This window comes from Saccoglossus kowalevskii, chromosome 10 (genome assembly GCF_978046115.1).
Source record: "Saccoglossus kowalevskii chromosome 10, keSacKowa6.1, whole genome shotgun sequence".
Taxonomy (NCBI): Eukaryota; Metazoa; Hemichordata; class Enteropneusta; family Harrimaniidae; genus Saccoglossus; species Saccoglossus kowalevskii.
The window spans coordinates 4,976,320-4,996,697 of record NC_140650.1 but is presented as its reverse complement, the minus strand read 5'-3'; the positions used below and the strand labels follow the sequence as shown (position 1 = coordinate 4,996,697).

The window sequence follows — 20,378 nt, the reverse complement described above, 5'->3', positions numbered from 1 at the left end:
TAGGGTTATACAAGTGTTGGTATATATAATAGCCATTGTTTAGGGTTAAACAAGTGTTGGTATATATAATAGTCATTGTTTAGGGTTATACTAATGTTGGTATATACAATAGTCATTGTTTAGGGTTATACAAGTGTTGGTATATATAATAGCCATTGTTTAGGGTTATACAAGTGTTGGTATATACAATAGTCATTGTTTAGGGTTATACTAATGTTGGTATATACAATAGTCATTGTTTAGGGTTATACAAGTGTTGGTATATATAATAGCCATTGTTTAGGGTTAAACAAGTGTTGGTATATACAATAGTCATTGTTTAGGGTTATACTAATGTTGGTATATACAATAGTCATTGTTTAGGGTTATACAAGTGTTGGTATATATAATAGCCATTGTTTAGGGTTATACAAGTGTTGGTATATACAATAGTTATTGTTTAGGGTTATACTAGTCTTGGTATATACAATAGTCATTGTTTAGGGTTATACAAGTGTTGGTATATATAATAGTCATTCTTTAGGGTTATACAAGTGTTGGTATATACAATAGTCATTGTTTAGGGTTATACAAGTCATGGTATATACAATAGTCATTGTTTAGGGTTATACTAGTCTTGGTATATACAATAGTCATTGTTTAGGGTTATACAAGTCTTGGTATATATAATAGTCATTGTTTAGGGTTATACTAATGTTGGTATATACAATAGTCATTGTTTAGGGTTATACAAGTGTTGGTATATACAATAGTCATTGTTTAGGGTTATACTAGTCTTGGTATATACAATAGTCATTGTTTAGGGTTATACAAGTGTTGGTACATACAATAGTCATTGTTTAGGGTTATACAAGTGTTGGTATATACAATAGTCATTGTTTAGAGTTATACAAGTGTTGGTATATACAATAGTCATTGTTTAGGGTTATACAAGTGTTGGTATATACAATAGTCATTGTTTAGGGTTATACAAGTGTTGGTATATACAATCGTCATTGTTGGTATATGCAATATATTTACAGTTATGTGTATGTAACATTATTATGGTTCAGGGCTTGAAGGTGTCATCTAAAAACATCACAGGATGTGTACATGGTATGGGATAGGTGATTGTCTTGTGCCAACCAATATATATGACCTAATGAATGCATATGACTTATAGTTGGACATGAGAGGACATGGCAAACGCAGTAGAGGATATCACACATTGTTTCACTGGTATGGGAGAGGTGTGATCATGAAATTGATGAGTGTAAAAATATGTAAAGAATTGTTAATTCCACACTTTATGGATGGGGGGGGGGTGTTAATAGATTTTTTTTTGGCCACTGACTGACAGTTCTGTGTTGTTACAGAATATGACAGAATATTAGTTGATAACTTCCTGTTTCTCCTGCGATGTCTAAATGAATGGCTTGACCAAGACTATATCACAGTATATATTTAGTTTGCATGTATTGAATTGAAATCTTTTTTATTAACATCACAGGACAATCAAGTCAGTGAAAACAAGTAGGGACAAAGAGGTTATTTGATGAAAATCCTTTGATATTGTGCTATTTTTAGCACAAAAATGTTTGTTTTACATAAATACAATACATTATCACTAGAACATTCATGTAATAACTGTTTAAGCCATTAATGACAGAGCAATAGACAGCCAATGATAATATGCATATTGTAATTAGTAGAATTAATCATGAATGATGACATAGTATAAGTAATGCAATCAAATGCTCATGACATTGACATAGACACAGTCTTGTGACACTGGATAGGTCATGGATAGGACACAGAGCAAGAATGCAAAGTAAATAACAGTTAAATAAAATAAATAAGAGTAAAAGTTACAAATTATAAGAGCAGTTATGATGACATTCCTGAAAGAAATCTTTGCATATGAAAACACCAGTTAAAGTGCAATTAGATATCACCCTGTCTCATATGGATTCTAGTTTGACATTTTGATTCTGACATGCTCTATGTGTGCCATGGGTCAATATGCATGAAATTTCTAAAAAAAAAGCAGAATATGAAATTACTTTTACTGGATGCACAGCTGTTGTGGTGAGCAGAACCTTGGTGCTTGTATTCATCATGAATTTCACAACGTATCAAATGTTCACAAACACGGCAAAGAAATACAAAATGTTTATATAGTTTGCCAACACTGCCGTAGTTTGCAATATTATGTATTTTTGTACAGAGATGTACAGTGACCGGAAAACAAAGTAGACTTCTATGTGCCTTACTCATATTGACTCATGGCTGAGGAAGAGACAGCACGTCATCAGAACACTTCAAGCCATGCAATCATTTGTGAGTAGAAGAAGGAAAAATATAACTCGTAGATGATTGCATGAAACAACACAGAGTTGCCAAATAGTGACATTAGGGCCATGCAAGTAAGGCTTTGCTTTTAGTCAGCAGGTGTGAAGTGTTGAACATGTGATGATCACATGACAGTCATATGACTTGCACACATTAGCTTTATTACATTAATGATATTAAAAAGGTTGCACAAATGAAAATTAAAATATTATTTCATGAAATGTAATGTAATGAAACAAAATGAGTAACTGAAATACACTCAAACCTAAAGTGGGAAAAGTCATTGAATTACCACGGAAACCGAACTTGACACTAGTCAGCTAGAAAACTTACACTGACACATATCACCAGGGGCAGCAGGAGCTGTTTTGAATAAAAAGAATAAATTTAAAAAAGCACGTATTAATTTGACATTCTTCAAGTATCAGGAATTAGTCAACTTAAACTAACATTGATTTGATAAAGCAGTCATTACAGTCAAGCAACGACCAATCAGAATGGTTCTTATATGCTTGCATTTTCTCATTAGCTGAATAATTCATTAAAATTTCCATTCATATAAATATTAGTTTGTTTTCATGTGATTTGTTGAGCTATGGCATGAGTCAGAACTGAGCAAAATTCATCTATATATGCCACAGACCCAGTTCTGGAATTGTAGAAACACTTTTCACAGTCAAATTGATAAAGCCAACTAAGATATACAGCAATGACAAGCACTTTCACTTGGCCATGATTATGCTGATGTAAAACTACCAATTTGAATTGGATCATAAAGCAAGTTACAACTTTAGAGTAAGCCTGAGTGAAATCAGTTGAGATATGGACTGACAGCAATGAATGTACACACACTTAATGAATAGAAAGATGAATGGAGACCAAACAATTTGTCAATCTTTTCATTCAAAATGGAAGATTATATTTCACCAATAAAAGTGAATCAATTCGGAAGTAAGCAAAAGAATATTCATGAAGCAAATGTGTGGTTGATTTGTTGTTACAACTAACAAGTGTCAAGTTATGTTTCTATGTGAATATATCTTAATACAGGTGAATGTATAAGGTTTGCCTAAGGCACATTATTGCTATGTGTTAATTGGAAGTTTGATGTGGTGTGCATAAAAAAGTTGACTATTAATGGGTACAAAGTTGGCTGACATTCAATGGATACATTGTGGGTACAAAGGTAGTTAACATTCAATGGGTACAATGTAGGTACAAAGTTGGCTGACATTCAATGGGTACAATACGAGTCCAAATTTGGTTGGCATTCAATGGGCACAAGATGGGTACAAGGTGGTTAACATTAAATGGGTACAATATGGGTACAAAGTTGTGTGGCAATCAATGGGTACAAAGTTGGTTGACATTCAATGGGTACAAGATGGGTACAAAGATGGCTAACATTCAATAGGTACAAATACGGCTGACATTCAATGGGTGTAACATGAATACAAAGATGGCTGATATTCAATAGGTACAAAGTTCGCTGACATTCAATGTGTACAATATTGGTAAAAATTTGGTTGGCATTCAGGGTACAAAGTGGTTAACATTTATTGGGTACAATATGGGTACAAAGTTGGTTGGCATTCAATGGGTACAAGATGGGTACAAAGTTGGTTGGCATTCAATGGGTACAAGATGGGTACAAAGTTGGTTGGCATTCAATGGGTACAAAGTTGGTTTGAACTCAATAGGATAGGATTAAAATACAGATGTAGTAGAGATTGACACCTTTCTTTTACAAGAAATTCAGATTTCAGATATTTTTTCTGTAAATTAAAAACAGATTTTTCTGTAAAACAGGCTAAACAGAAACAAGACTGCAATGAATCAGAATTTAGCCAATTGCAAGACAGTTATAAAATGACCAATACACTGACCAAACTGAGAAGAGTATAACCATGTACTTTCGGTGGGGAGAGAAAAAATTATTGATACAACACGCTGTAAGTAACCGATCTTGCAGAGTTACAGAAAAAAACACCAAATGTTTCATGAACAATGGTGATATTATAACTAGATAGATTTTAAGGTTGCAACAAAGTGTACAAAAATGTAGCTTATCAAGTGCTTTACTGATTAAGTACATCCAGATTTTATAGACACACTTTTACCAACATCTCCCAAAATATATGTCCCAAACTTGCCAGCACTGAATTGCATCAGAAATATACATTGATTGACAATATTTGGGAATGATTGGAGAAGGACAATGCCAGACAGACAAGTTAATTCATATACCTTCATTTAAGGCAAATCAGAAAATGAAAGGCAAATTTAATTTGATGCAAAAGCAAAATAAATTGCGCACACATGTTAAAATATAATAGTCAGCTAGGCATGCACATCAGAATAATTTGGAAAACTTTATTTTTGGACCTAATATGGAACATTAATGATTGCAGTAGGTAATATGGGTTAATTAAGGTATGACAAGGTTGGTATTTGGGTGTAACAATGAACATCAATGGTAGTTGTAGGGTAATATGGGTGCAACAAAGAATAACAAGGTTGGTATTTGGGTTTAACAATGGAACATCAACAGTCGCAGTAGGATAACATGGGTTAATTAAGGAATGACAAGGTTGGTATTCGGGTGTAAAAATGGAACATCAATGGTAGTTATAGGGTAATATGGGTGCAACAAGGAATAACAAGGTTGGTATTTGGGTTTAACAATGGAACATCAATGGTTGCTGTAGGGTAAGATGGGTGCAACAAGGAATAACAAGGTTGGTATTTGGGTTTAACAATGGAACATCACTGGTTGCTGTAGGGTAAGATGGGTGCAACAAGGAATAACAAGGTTGGTATTTGGGTTTAACAATGGAACATCACTGGTTGCTGTAGGGTAAGATGGGTGCAACAAGGAATAACAAGGTTGGTATTTGGGTTTAACAATGGAACATTAATGGTTGCTGTGGGGTAATATAGGTGCAACAAGGAATAACAAGGTTGATATTTGGGTGTAACAATGGACTATCAATGATTGCAAGTAGGTAACATGGGTTAATTAAGGAATAACAAGGTTGGTATTCGGGTGTAAAAATGGAACATCAATGGTTCCAGTAGGGTAATATGGGTGCAACAAGGAATAACAAGGAAGATAGTTGGGTTTAACAATGGAACATCAATGGTTGCTGTAGGGTAATATGGGTGCAACAAGGAATAACAAGGTTGGTATTTGGGTTTAACAGTGGAACATCAATGGTTGCAGTAGGGTAATATGGGTGCAACAAGGAATAACAAGGTTGGTATTTGGGTGTAACAATGGAACATCAATAGTTCCAGTAGGGTAATATGGGTGCAACAAGGAATAACAAGGAAGATAGTTGGGTTTAACAATGGAACATCAATGGTTGCTGTAGGGTAATATGGGTGCAACAAGGAATAACAAGGTTGGTATTTGGGTTTAACAGTGGAACATCAATGGTTGCAGTAGGGTAATATGGGTGCAACAAGGAATAACAAGGTTGGTATTTGGGTGTAACAATGGAACATCAATAGTTCCAGTAGGGTAATATGGGTGCAACAAGGAATAACAAGGAAGATAGTTGGGTTTAACAATGGAACATCAATGGTTGCTGTAGGGTAATATGGGTGCAACAAGGAATAACAAGGTTGGTATTTGGGTTTAACAGTGGAACATCAATGGTTGCAGTAGGATAATATGGGTGCAACAAGGAATGACAAAGGTTTAGTTCAACTTACAGCATGCACTCATTACTTCATTCAGACTTAGCACGTTTTCGAGGTGGTTCATCTACAAGAAGTTTGAAAATAAAAACGTCAACTAATCATACATGCAGCATGCTTGTAAATGTATAAATAATGAACAGAGCATTAATGACAACATTGTCGGGCAAACAATGATAGCATACAATTAAATAAGTTCACAACAAATGGAAAATCAAATTAAACTTAGAAAACCAATGTGCTGAGAAAATACTTGAGGCAAACATTTAATACATGATATCAATACTGGAAATATCTAAATTTAAATGAAATAATCCATATTTTTTTAATCAATTAAATACTGAGCCAAAAGGAACATTTTAAACCCACATAAATATTTGTTTGGTCATACTATGAATACTATGCAACAGCACCTAGAGATCTGGCAATGTAATTGTGAACAGCACCTAGACATCTGGCTATGCATTTGTGAACAGCACCTAGACATCGGACTTTGCATTTGTGAACAGCACCTAGACATCTGGCTTTGCATTTGTGAACAGCACCTAGACATCTGGCTTTGCATTTGTGAACAGCACCTAGACATCGGGCTTTGCATTTGTGAACAGCATCTAGACATCGGGCTTTGCATTTGTGAACAGCACCTAGACATCTGGCTTTGCATTTGTGAACAGCACCTAGACATCGGGCTTTGCATTTGTGAACAGCACCTAAACATCTGGCTATGCAATTGTGAACAGCACCTAAACATCTGGCTATGCAATTGGGAACAGCACCTAAACATTTGGCTATGTAATTGTGAACAGCACCTAAACATCTGGCTATGCAATTGTGAACAGCACCTAAACATCTGGCTATGCAATTGTGAACAGCACCTAAACATCTGGCTATGCAATTGTGAACAGCACCTAGACATCTGGCTTTGCAATTGTGAACAGCACCTAGACATCTGGCTTTACATTTGTGAACAGCACCTGGACATCTCACTATGCACAAGTGAACAGCACCTAAACATCTGACTATGCAATTGTGAACAGCACCTAAACATCTGGCTATGTAATTGTGAACAGCACCTAAACATCTGGCTATGTAATTGTGTACAGCACCTAGAAATCTGGCTTTGCAATTGTGAACAGCACCTAAACATCTGGCTATGCAATTGCGAACATCACCTGGAAATCTGGCTATGCATTTGTGAACAGCACCTAAACATATGGCTATGTAATTGTGAACAGCACCTAGACATCTGGCTATGTAATTGTGAACAGCACCTAAACATCTGGCTATGTAATTGTGAACAGCACCTAGAAATCTGGCTGTGCATATAGAAACAGCATCTAAACACCAATTTTCAGCTCATTATCATAAATAATCATTATATTACTTAAATGCGTTGCTATACAGAAAAGAAATATTTAATGTGACATCGGTCACCAAATTTCATCTATTAAAAATATTACATTGGTCTGTTTGATTGTGCCACCATTGCAAGGACAAGTATCTTCCTATAATTAGGACAAAATATTCTCTTGTACAAACTCTCATGATGCAGAAAGTTAATCAAAGGTGTTTCGAGTTCTGGAATCGCTTGTTATGTTTTCATATGTGATGAAACTATAGTAGACCGCTTAATTTTGAGATTGGAGTAGTTTATGTTTTTACATGCGATTAAACTACATTGTATTGTAGACCACTTAATTTTGAGTTGGGGAATTGTTTGTTATGTTTTTATGTGTGATTAAACTAATGGAAAATGCTTAATTTTTGCTGCTAGGAATTGTTGTGATTTGAGGATTTTACGGCATTCCTGAAGCCGCTGACATTTGTACAAAATTTGCCTCACAAAATTAAAGTGGTTTACAGTATTTACAATATGATTCACAAAGCTAAATTTTATGAAAATATGAAAAATGCAATTTCTCTGTCGTTTTGACATTGGTCATGTGATAAAAAAGTTATTACCTGATACCAACAGCTGGTTGATACAAGTGAGGCTAGTATTATCCGAAACCGAAAATAGTCCATGACATCATTAACCAGCTCTAGGAATAGGTGATATCAGGTGATAACCTTATAATATCAATGAACCTCTGAAAACAGAATATCTTCATCTTTTTCAAAGTAACAGATTTTATCAAACTGATACAAAAGCCATTTTTGGAGTAAATTGTCTACAATGAGAGAAGGCAGCAATGAAGTTAGATATACTGAAGGAAAGAAGCAATAAGTGTTACCAGGATTTATGCAGATCCATGACTCCTAGCCCTACAGAGCTGAAAAGTTGAATGAATGCATTTAAACTTACAAGACGTTTACAAGCAAGACAACACATCACAATTAAATACAAGACGAAGTACATGATGAAAAGCAGAGACAATTTTTACCTTTCCCGCCAATTAATTTGAAGAACAAGAACACTGGCTGTAGCGAGAAGAAAAAAAAGAATAAACAAATTATTATTATTTTGTAAATATCTGTCATCATGTACACAAAGATACTGTTATATTTTCATCGCTATCAATTTTCATAATTTGATAATCAAATAGAATTCATGAACAAAAGCCATTATGACTCCCTAGGCCCCAAGTGATAGTCACTGTGACTCTCTAGGTCCTGAGTAAAAGTCACTGTGACTCCCTAGGCCCCTGGTGAAAGTCAGTTTGACTCTCTGGGGCCTAAATGAAATTCAGTGTGACTATCCAGGGCCTCAGTGAACGTCAGTGTGACTCCCTAGACCCCCAGTGAAAGTCAGTGTGACTCCCTAGACCCCTAGTGAAAGTCAGTGTGACTCCCTACGACCCATAAGAAAGTCACTGGGATTCCTTAAAGCCCCAGTGAAGTCATGGTGACTTCCTGGGATGTCAGTGAAATTATGGTGAATCCCTAGGACGCCAGAGGAAGTCATAATCTTAAATTGATGAGTAGGATATTATGAACTTTGACCTACATAATCTATCAAGACCTATAATGGTATAGGTTGAATGATGAACTGAAATGTTTCTCCCATACAATAACTACAATGTTATAATTGAACTTATTCCTACCTTGTGATCTCCCATACATACATCTGGACCTATAACACTATAGTTTGGCGGATGAACAATATCCTAAAACAAAAAAAACAATAACATAATGGTAATACTTTTCTGATAAAGATAACATACACTGAACAATATATATAACTATTAAGATGCGACTCTCAACATTGCAAAGTAAATGAAACCATTTCTCACGTTCAATTTGATTACAATAGGAGAAATTCAATGAGCACAATAATTAACTTGCTGTAATAAATATTGGTGGATGCACAGGTTTGTCTGCCTTGAAATAAGTATGTGAACCTTGTGATGTAAGCCGTGAAAGAGTGTTAAAAAAAGTTGAACTAAGGTGTAGATGCACAACGTGATTTCATACATTCCCTAACCACTAAACAGGAAGTAGTCCTTGACCTTGAATGGGTAAACACACATGTAACCTTGATTGAAAATGGATAATTTCCTGTGACATCGTCCTCTTAGGGTCATATAAGGTAATTCCCATAAGAGACAACAGGATCACGCAGGGTTAGTTGGAGCTGTCTCTAGAACGATATGGATCACTGAAAGAAACATCGGATGGCTTTGATTTCTTGTCCCCATGGCTTGTGCCTACATCATGTGACTTTTGCCAATGATGAGACATCAAGATGGATTTTTGGAAAAGTGAACTGGGCAACAAATTCTAGCTCAATAACAATCAAGTTCACAAATGAAAAAAAAAAAACTCATTGAGTAAGCGGAATTACATCATCATTCTGTAAATTGCATTATAACAAATACAAACAATAATCTCAGTAGTATGTCTGACTGATATCTGCCCAGGCATGTTTGTATATTTATTTATTAACACAACACTGACTTACGTAAAAATAAGGTCCAAATAAAAATAAAATGAATAACAATGAGTACATTAACAATAAATTAAAAAGTTTTATTTACCGATTTCATGATTCCTTAGCAATTAAACATACACAATTACAATATATTTTTACTTATATTCCTACTATGAGGCATTTCTGTCTTGTTATAAAGCAACATTTAATAAGTCATTGTCAATGACATAGTCTCTATTTGTATTATAGATGTGAGATATATATATAACTGATGTGTGATGTATTTGTGAAGTTCAAACTTGATTGGTCCGGGTATGTATGAGATATGCTCTGTGGAACTGCATTCGTTTCAGTCATTTTGGATTTGATGGTGGCAAAAATGCATGTGCGTTTGTCTGATATAATGTCTGATGTATGTGTAAAGTTTGAGCTTGATTGGACCAGTCAGAATGAAGATGTGAAACAAAATGGCCACCAGTGAACTATTTTGAACCAAACTCAATACGAAAAATAAAATGGAGTGCATCAAGGTCCCATAATGTTCAAAATCTGATGCACAACAGAGATCGGATTCCAAAATGGTGAAAGTGTGTAATTTTGAGATATTTGTGGCTTTAAAATGGCTGCTAATCGGCCATCATGAAACAGATCATGAAACAAATGCATGTGCATACATGTATGTTAGATATGATGTATGTGATCAGTCTTAGCATGTCAGATATATGAATTCAGAACTGCATTCTTTGAACAAAATGGCCGCCAGTCAGGCATTTTGAACTTGATTAAAAAAATAAAATGATGGGCATCAAGATCCTATTGTGTTCAATGTATGTACCAAAATTAAACCAAACCTGCTACAAATGACTGAGATAAGGTTCCTGAATCATGAAAGTGTGCATTTTTGGCATCAAAATGGCTGTCATTCGGCCATCTTGAATTGGATCATGAAACTAATGCATGTTGCAATGCAATGGCTGAATTTGAACTTCGGCTCAAGCATGTGTGAGGTAAGACTGGATAAGGACGGACAGACGTATGCATGCATGCATGGATACACACACACGGATCAATAAATCCCTATTTTCGGTCTTCATTCGAACTAGGAACAATAAATTGTGAATTACTGACCAATGTACTGTTTTTAATACTAAACTTAAAGTTAAAATTAAAAGTAACCTTATTGCACACACAGAATAATATTAGAGGACACTGTACCTTTTGTACTAAATCTCTGGCAGAGTGAGACAGTAATATCCTATCACACCAACCAGGTATCCTTGTACCCATATAATCATGGCCTTTATTGAGATCCTCAGAATACGGATAACTGAAAATAGACAAAATTATCAAATAATATATTACAGTGTCAGTATAGGTTGAGAGAATTAACATAGTGTAACTATAACAAGCTTGCCCAGGTGGAATGATACCACAGATAGGAAAGTGTTATATTGATGCCCATAATCTTGTCTCACCTTGGGGGGAATTCTACATCATATTCATATAGTCTGTCATAAAAGTACCTAGCTTCTCGGTCAAACTTTCGTAACTGTAATAATAAAAAAGTTTGTTTTATATAGCATAGAGAGACCAGTGTTATTCACACAACATGATGTTCTTGTAATTTGCATATTGCAACACGTGCTTCCATAGGATGTTGTAATTTGCATATTGCTGTAATTTGTATACTGCAACACAGGATTCCATATGTAACAGAATTACTATGTCACTCACCCATCTGCCTTTATTTTCAGTGTAGATCTTAGGATTATGGGGCGTGAACTTCTTTTTTTCCATTGTTAAGATAACCTGATGGTGAAAGAAATGTTTAAAGACCCATTTATAGACAAATACACTTTTTGGATTTATAATTCAATGGAATGACCATATTCATCAACTCGTACCTTATTCTTGTTGTCATTTTCGATGTAAGTCACTCTCTTTATTTCATCATTCTCCTTTAGGTACTCTGCAGTGGCCTTCGCACACAGCGACTGAAATAGAATAAATTTAATCGCAAAATATTATTGTTTACTTTGTTTACATGTGTTAGTCTTAATATATCATTGAAACAGACAGATACACATGCACACACAGATGGGGTTAGCTGAAAAGACACCCATTGTATGCTTTGCACACAGCAGTCGAAAATTGAAATTTAATAATTTCCTGATCACTTAAGAAATGTCATCAATGAATCAGTGCAGAATCACTCTCAATAATCGTGTAATGTCATCATTCAATCTCATCTCTATCATTGAAGTGCAGAAAATTCAACACTTGAGAATCACTGAATCACTAAATCACAGATAACAACACATATCCATGCGAAGACTCGGTTCACATTCAATGCTGCATATTAATATAAGCTAGCCTGGTTCTCACCTTAATGACCCCATACTGGTCTAGTCTGAAGTTAAAGTCACCAAACATAATAAATGGCACTTTATCATATTTATCTGAAGAAAACCTAAAAAAAACAACATAAATTTGAAACAAAATACCGGACATTATAAAGTGAATTGTCAGTTGTAGATGTGTAATATTTCTAGGTGATAGATTATTGTCATTGCTTTAAAAATGCAATATGAACAAGAACATGTCATTTTTAATATTGCTGGTAAATACTGTATGTTGAAAAATATATTGACTACACTTATAGCAAACATCCACATCAAAGTGTTCATTGAAACTGTTAGATTCTCTAATATTGTATGTACACTGGTTGTTTTGGTATGTACAGTTTGTATATTCAGAATTATTTTTCTCACTTGCTTCACTTCACTGAGTTACTACAAATGTTTATTTTAGAATGCTTTAAAAAACAAATGTAGCAATCCCATTTCCGAACGCATATTTTCTAGAAATGGATATATTTGAAATCATTCACAAATTAAATACAGTTTATTTACATACAACTATAATAGATTATACATTGACCAAATAAAGTATGAGTGTGGGTCTTAGAATGCCTGCTATGGAAACTGCACTGAACCTTAACATGAACCCCCCTCCCTCCGGAAAATTTCCCGTTTTTCACAGCTTTACGTTTAAATCACAACACTCTCTCACAATATCATATTTTATTTACAAATTTATTAGTCTATCATGATGACAATTGTTATAAGCATAATCAACATATGCAATGATCATTGATCACTCCCTCTAACCTTAATGTGTTTATTGTACCAAACAGCTGGATTAAAATTACCCCCACCTGGTCCAAGCTTTGTTGTCCACTTTCAGATCAACCACATCTGAACTCTGTATTAAGTACACTCTTGTCATCATGGCTGTTTGCAGGCGTCTTTCATGTTAACACATACTTTTTATAGCATATTTGAACAGTGTTAAGTCTGCCTTAAACCTAGTAACCCTACAAAGCTGGTATTCCAAGACAAACTATTGCTTTATAATCCTCGGTGGATTGGTCTATTTCATGGGGTGATAGAGTGTTACCAACTAATGCACAGCGTAGTTGGCGAAGCAATACTAGTGTCTATTTCATGGTGTGATAGAGTGTTACCAACTAATGCACAGCGTAGTTGGCGTAGCAATACTAGTGTCTATTTCATGGTGTGATAGAGAGTGTTACCAACTAATGCACAGCGTAGTTGGCGTAGCAATACTAGTGTCTATTTCATGGTGTGATAGGGAGTGTTACCAACTAATGCACAGCGTAGTTGGCGTAGCAATACTAGTGTCTATTTCATGGTGTGATAGAGTGTTACCAACTAATGCACAGCGTAGTTGGCGCAGCAATACTACTGTCTATTTCATGGTGTGATAGAGTGTTACCAACTAATGCACAGCGTAGTTGGCGTAGCAATACTAGTGTCTATTTCATGGTGTGATAGAGTGTTACCAACTAATGCACAGCGTAGTTGGCGTAGCAATACTAGTGTCTATTTCATGGTGTGATAGGGAGTGTTACCAACTAATGCACAGCGTAGTTGGCGTAGCAATACTAGTGTCTATTTCATGGTGTGATATAGTGTTACCAACTAATGCACAGCGTAGTTGGCGCAGCAATACTAGTGTCTATTTCATGGTGTGATATAGTGTTACCAACTAATGCACAGCGTAGTTGGCGCAGCAATACTAGTGTCTATTTCATGGTGTGATAGAGTGTTACCAACTAATGCACAGCGTAGTTGGCGTAGCAATACTAGTGTCTATTTCATGGTGTGATAGAGAGTGTTACCAACTAATGCACAGCGTAGTTGGCGAAGCAATACTAGTGTCTATTTCATGGTGTGATAGAGTGTTACCAACTAATGCACAGCGTAGTTGGCGTAGCAATACTAGTGTCTATTTCATGGTGTGATAGAGTGTTACCAACTAATGCACAGCGTAGTTGGCGTAGCAATACTAGTGTCTATTTCATGGTGTGATAGAGAGTGTTACCAACTAATGCACAGCGTAGTTGGCGAAGCAATACTAGTGTCTATTTCATGGTGTGATAGAGTGTTACCAACTAATGCACAGCGTAGTTGGCGTAGCAATACTAGTGTCTATTTCATGGTGTGATAGAGAGTGTTACCAACTAATGCACAGCGTAGTTGGCGAAGCAATACTAGTGTCTATTTCATGGTGTGATAGAGTGTTACCAACTAATGCACAGCGTAGTTGGCGTAGCAATACTAGTGTCTATTTCATGGTGTGATAGAGTGTTACCAACTAATGCACAGCGTAGTTGGCGTAGCAATACTAGTGTCTATTTTATGGTGTAATAGAGTGTTACCAACTAATGCACAGCGTAGTTGGCGTAGCAATACTACTGTCTATTTCATGGTGTGATAGGGAGTGTTACCAACTAATGCACAGCGTAGTTGGCGTAGCAATACTAGTGTCTATTTCATGGTGTGATAGAGTGTTACCAACTAATGCACAGCGTAGTTGGCGTAGCAATACTAGTGTCTATTTCATGGTGTGATAGGGAGTGTTACCAACTAATGCACAGCGTAGTTGGCGAGGCAATACTACTGTCTATTTCATGGTGTGATAGAGTGTTACCAACTAATGCACAGCGTAGTTGGCGTAGCAATACTACTGTCTATTTCATGGTGTGATAGAGAGTGTTACCAACTAATGCACAGCGTAGTTGGCGCAGCAATACTACTGTCTATTTCATGGTGTGATAGAGTGTTACCAACTAATGCACAGCGTAGTTGGCGTAGCAATACTAGTGTCTATTTCGTGGTGTGATAGAGAGTGTTACCAACTAATGCACAGCGTAGTTGGCGAAGCAATACTAGTGTCTATTTCATGGTGTGATAGAGTGTTACCAACTAATGCACAGCGTAGTTGGTGTAGCAATACTAGTGTCTATTTCATGGTGTGATAGAGAGTGTTACCAACTAATGCACAGCGTAGTTGGCATAGCAATACTAGTGTCTATTTCATGGTGTGATAGAGTGTTACCAACTAATGCACAGCGTAGTTGGCGTAGCAATACTAGTGTCTATTTCATGGTGTAATAGAGTGTTACCAACTAATGCACAGCGTAGTTGGCGAAGCAATACTAGTGTCTATTTCATGGTGTGATAGAGAGTGTTACCAACTAATGCACAGCGTAATTGGTGTAGCAATACTAGTGTCTATTTCATGGTGTGATAGAGTGTTACCAACTAATGCACAGCGTAGTTGGCGAAGCAATACTAGTGTCTATTTCATGGTGTGATAGAGTGTTACCAACTAATGCACAGGGTAGTTGGCGTAGCAATACTACTGTCTATTTCATGGTGTGATAGAGTGTTACCAACTAATGCACAGCGTAGTTGGCGTAGCAATACTACTGTCTATTTCATGGTGTGATAGAGTGTTACCAACTAATGCACAGCGTAGTTGGCGAAGCAATACTAGTGTCTATTTCATGGTGTGTTAGAGTGTTACCAACTAATGTACAGCGTAGTTGGTGTAGCAATACTAGTGTCTATTTCATGGTGTGATAGAGTGTTACCAACTAATGCACAGCGTAGTTGGCGTAGCAATACTAGTGTCTATTTCATGGTGTAATAGAGTGTTACCAACTAATGCACAGCGTAGTTGGCGTAGCAATACTACTGTCTATTTCATGGTGTGATAGAGAGTGTTACCAACTAATGCACAGCGTAGTTGGCGAAGCAATACTAGTGTCTATTTCATGGTGTGATAGAGTGTTACCAACTAATGCACAGCGTAGTTGGCGAAGCAATACTAGTGTCTATTTCATGGTGTGATAGAGTGTTACCAACTAATGCACAGCGTAGTTGGCGTAGCAATACTAGTGTCTATTTCATGGTGTGATAGAGAGTGTTACCAACTAATGCACAGCGTAGTTGGTGTAGCAATACTAGTGTCTATTTCATGGTGTGATAGAGTGTTACCAACTAATGCACAGCGTAGTTGGTGTAGCAATACTAGTGTCTATTTCATGGTGTGATAGAGAGTGTTACCAACTAATGCACAGCGTAGTTGGTGTAGCAATACTAGTGTCTATTTCATGGTGTGATAGAGTGTTACCAACTAATGCACAGCGTAGTTGGTGTAGCAATACTAGTGTCTATTTCATGGTGTGATAGAGAGTGTTACCAACTAATGCACAGCGTAGTTGGTGTAGCAATACTAGTGTCTATTTCATGGAGTGATAGAGTGTTACCAACTAATGCACAGCGTAGTTGGCGAAGCAATAATTTAATATTATTCATTTTGAAATACAGTTACATTGACGACACATGATCAAATCAGTACAATATGGTGGGCAGTGCTCCATAGAAGGGGTAACTAAATATTAACACCACTAATTATGTACATGTATATGTAGGCAATGCACTCTGGGTAAGAAACAAAAACATACTGTGAGAGTGTTACCAGATTTAGTATATACGATGTGACGCCCCCCCCCCCCCCAAAAAAAAACTTGATATTAAAGTGTGTGTTTCATGTGCAAGGCAAAAAATGTTTTGTTGTTGGTGAGTATTAAATACAACAGGAAGTACTTAAAACATACCGCTGTATTGCATGGTCTAATGCTTTTCGTCGATGATTGGAGTATGTTGATGGAGACTGTAAAGAAAAAAAAAATATCAGAAAGTGCAAATTACCATGTCATACATTTTTGTGTATTATGTCATACATTTTTGTGTATTATGTCATACATTGGTGTGTATTATGTCATACATTGGTGTGTATTATGTCATACATTGGTGTGTATTATGTCATACATTGGTGTGTATTATGTCATACATTGGTGTTAAATATGTCATACATTAGTGTGTATTATGTCATACATTGGTGTGTATTATATCAGACATTAGTGTGTACTAGCCTTACCATGTCATACATTGGTGCAGAATAGTGTTTGATCTTTACACTAACAGATGACACACATCAATTATACAAAGTTGCACCTGAATGAGCATTGCTGTCAGATAAATACATCAGAAGGGGATAGTGTGATTTATAATTGGAGTATTGGTAGAATTGTATGAAGATGATTACATGTTAATGAAACAGAGCTGAGCGAGAAATTGTGCTTGTCATTGAAAATGTATTGTGTATTCAGAGGTATGTCAGTGCATAATGTCTGTCCGTCCATCTGTCTGTGTCCGTCCGTCTGTCTGTCTGTCAATCCATGTCTATCTGACTGTCAATGTGTCAGTGTCTTTCCATTTGTCTATCAGTGTATGTGTGTGACTGTATGTATATTTACGTCAGCGTGTTTGTCAGTTTCTGACTTTAGTTCATACTTTCTAGATGCTAGTTGAGGTGGTTTCATGATATGGGAACATATGAGTGAACATATATGTATGCAACAACAGGGTGATCACAAAATTATACACATCATATTGGTGAAAAGTGGAAACCAAGAATGTTCTTAGTCTCAAGTCTTTGTGCCTTAATTACAACAAGAAATACCACAATTCTCAGTCTTAGAAACAGGGAATGACATTGTTCTCAGTCTGCAAACTAGGAATGGCATTAATTTTTTATATTCTTAGAAACAGAAATGCTATTGTTCATTAGTCTGAAAACCAGAAATGTCATCATCTCTGAAACAAATGGAATCCAATTCATCCAACAATATTAAAGTGCATACAAAATTATATTTTCCCAGTATTCTCGAGATCTGCACACCAAGAATTCCATTGTTCCTGCAGTCTGTGTACCAGAAATTCCATTGTTATAATAGTATGCACACCAGAAAATCCACTGTTCTCAGTCAGTACACCAGAAATTCAACTGTTCTCATACTCTATGTACCAGGAATTGTCCCACACTCTGTTTACCAGAAATACCCTTATTCTTATGGAATGTGTGCCAGAAATTCCATAATTTGTTTCCCCTGTCTGTACAACAGAAATTCCATAATTTGTTTCCCCTGTCTGTACAACAGAAATTCTATAATTTGTTTCCCCTGTCTGTACAACAGAAATTCCATTGCTCTTGACATATTGTTCCCAAAGAAAAAATCCCTAAATAACCAAAATAAAAATAGAATTTACTCACTTTCTCGGCAGCAATAATGTTTGAAGCATCGTGAAATAAATGAATATCAACCAAATCAAATATGCTGAAAAAGCAAAGATAGATGTTACAGGTACATGCCTGATTACTGTGACATCTTTGTAAATAATATTTACTATATTTCCTATATACACGTATCTATCACAAAGTAGCTCCATTAATATATGCATTACTCACAGATTACCAGGGATACTGACCTGTCATTTATACTCCATCTTGTTCTGAGAAATCCCTTCCTTGACCATCTCGTCTGAAATTAAGTTTAAATATTTGCTAATTTAATAAAAAATTATGATGACAATGACTAATACCGTACTTCCCGATCATAAGCCCCTCCCCGAGTATAAGCCCACCCTTCTGTTTTTAGACATAGCCCAAAGTGTTTTTACCGGACGACATTTATCAAAATATGCATGTAAAAAGTGTATTTCATTGCATAAAAATCGTGATTGGTATGGTAGTTTAGTTCCTGCTTTTATGAGAAAACTTGCGTACAGAACATGGTTCACACCTATTCTATTCTGTTTTTACTCAGGATGGACCCCGATGTTGCAATACTGAAGTAATCCATTTTTCTTTTGAGTAGTAGTTTTCAAAACGCCAAAAATATGATCGTCAATTAAGTCATGAAACCTGGTCATAGAATAACTTTTCTGAATAATCACGTCCATTGAGACTATCATGAATGGGGTGTGAACGAGCAAACTATTCTTTGACACGACCTGTTGGTGACCGTGAAAGGTTTAAATACTTCCTCTACCCTCAGTTTACCTTTCGAAAATTGAGAAACAATCACTTTTAGGGTAAAATCAACATTTTTTGTTGAAATCAGTATTAACAGATTGCATTTTAACATCTTGATAATTCACTTCCGGATTGCGTTATTAAAATTACAATAATCGGAAAACTTTGTCTGTACAACGCAGCATTTTGATTGGTTAATGAAAGACGTAACCTGTTAGGTCAAAGAAAGTTGCTTCAGGTCAAAACATTATGAAAAACATTATGGAAGAAATTGCTTTGTATCAAGAGTTTGCGTACGATCGAAAACATTCCACAAAGAAGATAATGATAAAGATCTTGCCTTGACTGTTTTCTCGGTGTGTAAACCATATTGTAATAAAATGTGCATATTTTCATAAACATGTTTGTTTCTTCATTGTAAAAAGTGTTGTGGAAATCAATGACAACTCAATCGTTTCGCATTTTTTTCTCTCAAAAGACGTAATGTTTATTAATTTGGGTAATTGTTTGTAGATGAGAAGATGGTTACAATTTTAAACACCCACAAAAATGTTCTTTTCATAGGGGTCCTCGAGTATAAGCCCACCCCCTAATTTCCCGATTTTACATGTTCAGGCCCCTGGGTTTATGATCGGGGAAGTATAGTAAGATTATGATGGTTGTACTATGACTATACCTCTGGGAAAAACTCCATGGGGAATTTGAGTTTCTCATGGGTCTTTGTTTCAAACAACTTGCTCCCTGTGTAGATGTCTTTCCCGCTTATAAATCTGAACTTGAGAGCTGAAGTGAAAAGATGACACAAAAGATGTTCAATAATAATAAACACTGAAATGAGTCAGCCATTTTGAATTGGAACTTGAAAAAATGCTGATAGTGAGTGACATGATACACAATGTACCGGGGATAATTGTAAAATTTGATTGCAATCAGTGAAGGCATGTCAGCTTTTAGGTGAAACCATTACACTGACAGTTCTGCTTGTAAATCTCTGCACTCTACAGGCTTCCCATCTAAAAAGTGCACCAATGCACAAGATCATAATAGTATTCACAAATTTAATTTAATTTTTTTAATCATCTGGTAGTATAAAGATTGAGTGTCCAATCAAGAGACCATATTGCCAGAATCACAAATTGGATGGCATCAAATTTGTATTTTTAATTGTTATGGTGGAATTCATGTTTTACCTTGTACTTTCATTCTTCATATGAGTATTTCA

The 20,378-nt window shown here is 35.8% G+C and overlaps 1 protein-coding gene across 4 annotated transcripts in view; it reads right to left on the bottom strand.

Annotated features, from left to right (window-relative positions):
- Positions 1-20,378, bottom strand: part of LOC100377226 (inositol polyphosphate-5-phosphatase A-like) — a 105,125-nt gene that overhangs the window by 4,208 nt on the left and 80,539 nt on the right. The window contains exons 6-18 of one of the 4 annotated variants that reach the window (XM_006816211.3): positions 19,833-19,939; positions 18,610-18,662; positions 18,395-18,458; positions 16,896-16,951; positions 12,290-12,374; positions 11,809-11,898; positions 11,639-11,713; positions 11,380-11,453; positions 11,120-11,231; positions 9,078-9,140; positions 8,418-8,454; positions 6,049-6,100; positions 2,665-2,694 (exon numbers count right to left, since the gene is read on the bottom strand). In XM_006816211.3, the coding sequence (XP_006816274.1) occupies positions 6,066-6,100; positions 8,418-8,454; positions 9,078-9,140; positions 11,120-11,231; positions 11,380-11,453; positions 11,639-11,713; positions 11,809-11,898; positions 12,290-12,374; positions 16,896-16,951; positions 18,395-18,458; positions 18,610-18,662; positions 19,833-19,939 (851 nt within the window). In that variant the 3' untranslated portion in view covers positions 2,665-2,694; positions 6,049-6,065. The remainder of the gene's footprint in view (positions 1-2,664; positions 2,695-6,048; positions 6,101-8,417; positions 8,455-9,077; positions 9,141-11,119; positions 11,232-11,379; positions 11,454-11,638; positions 11,714-11,808; positions 11,899-12,289; positions 12,375-16,895; positions 16,952-18,394; positions 18,459-18,609; positions 18,663-19,832; positions 19,940-20,378) is intronic. The other 3 variants (XM_085504169.1, XM_085504171.1, XM_085504168.1) reach the window with 3 other exon arrangements.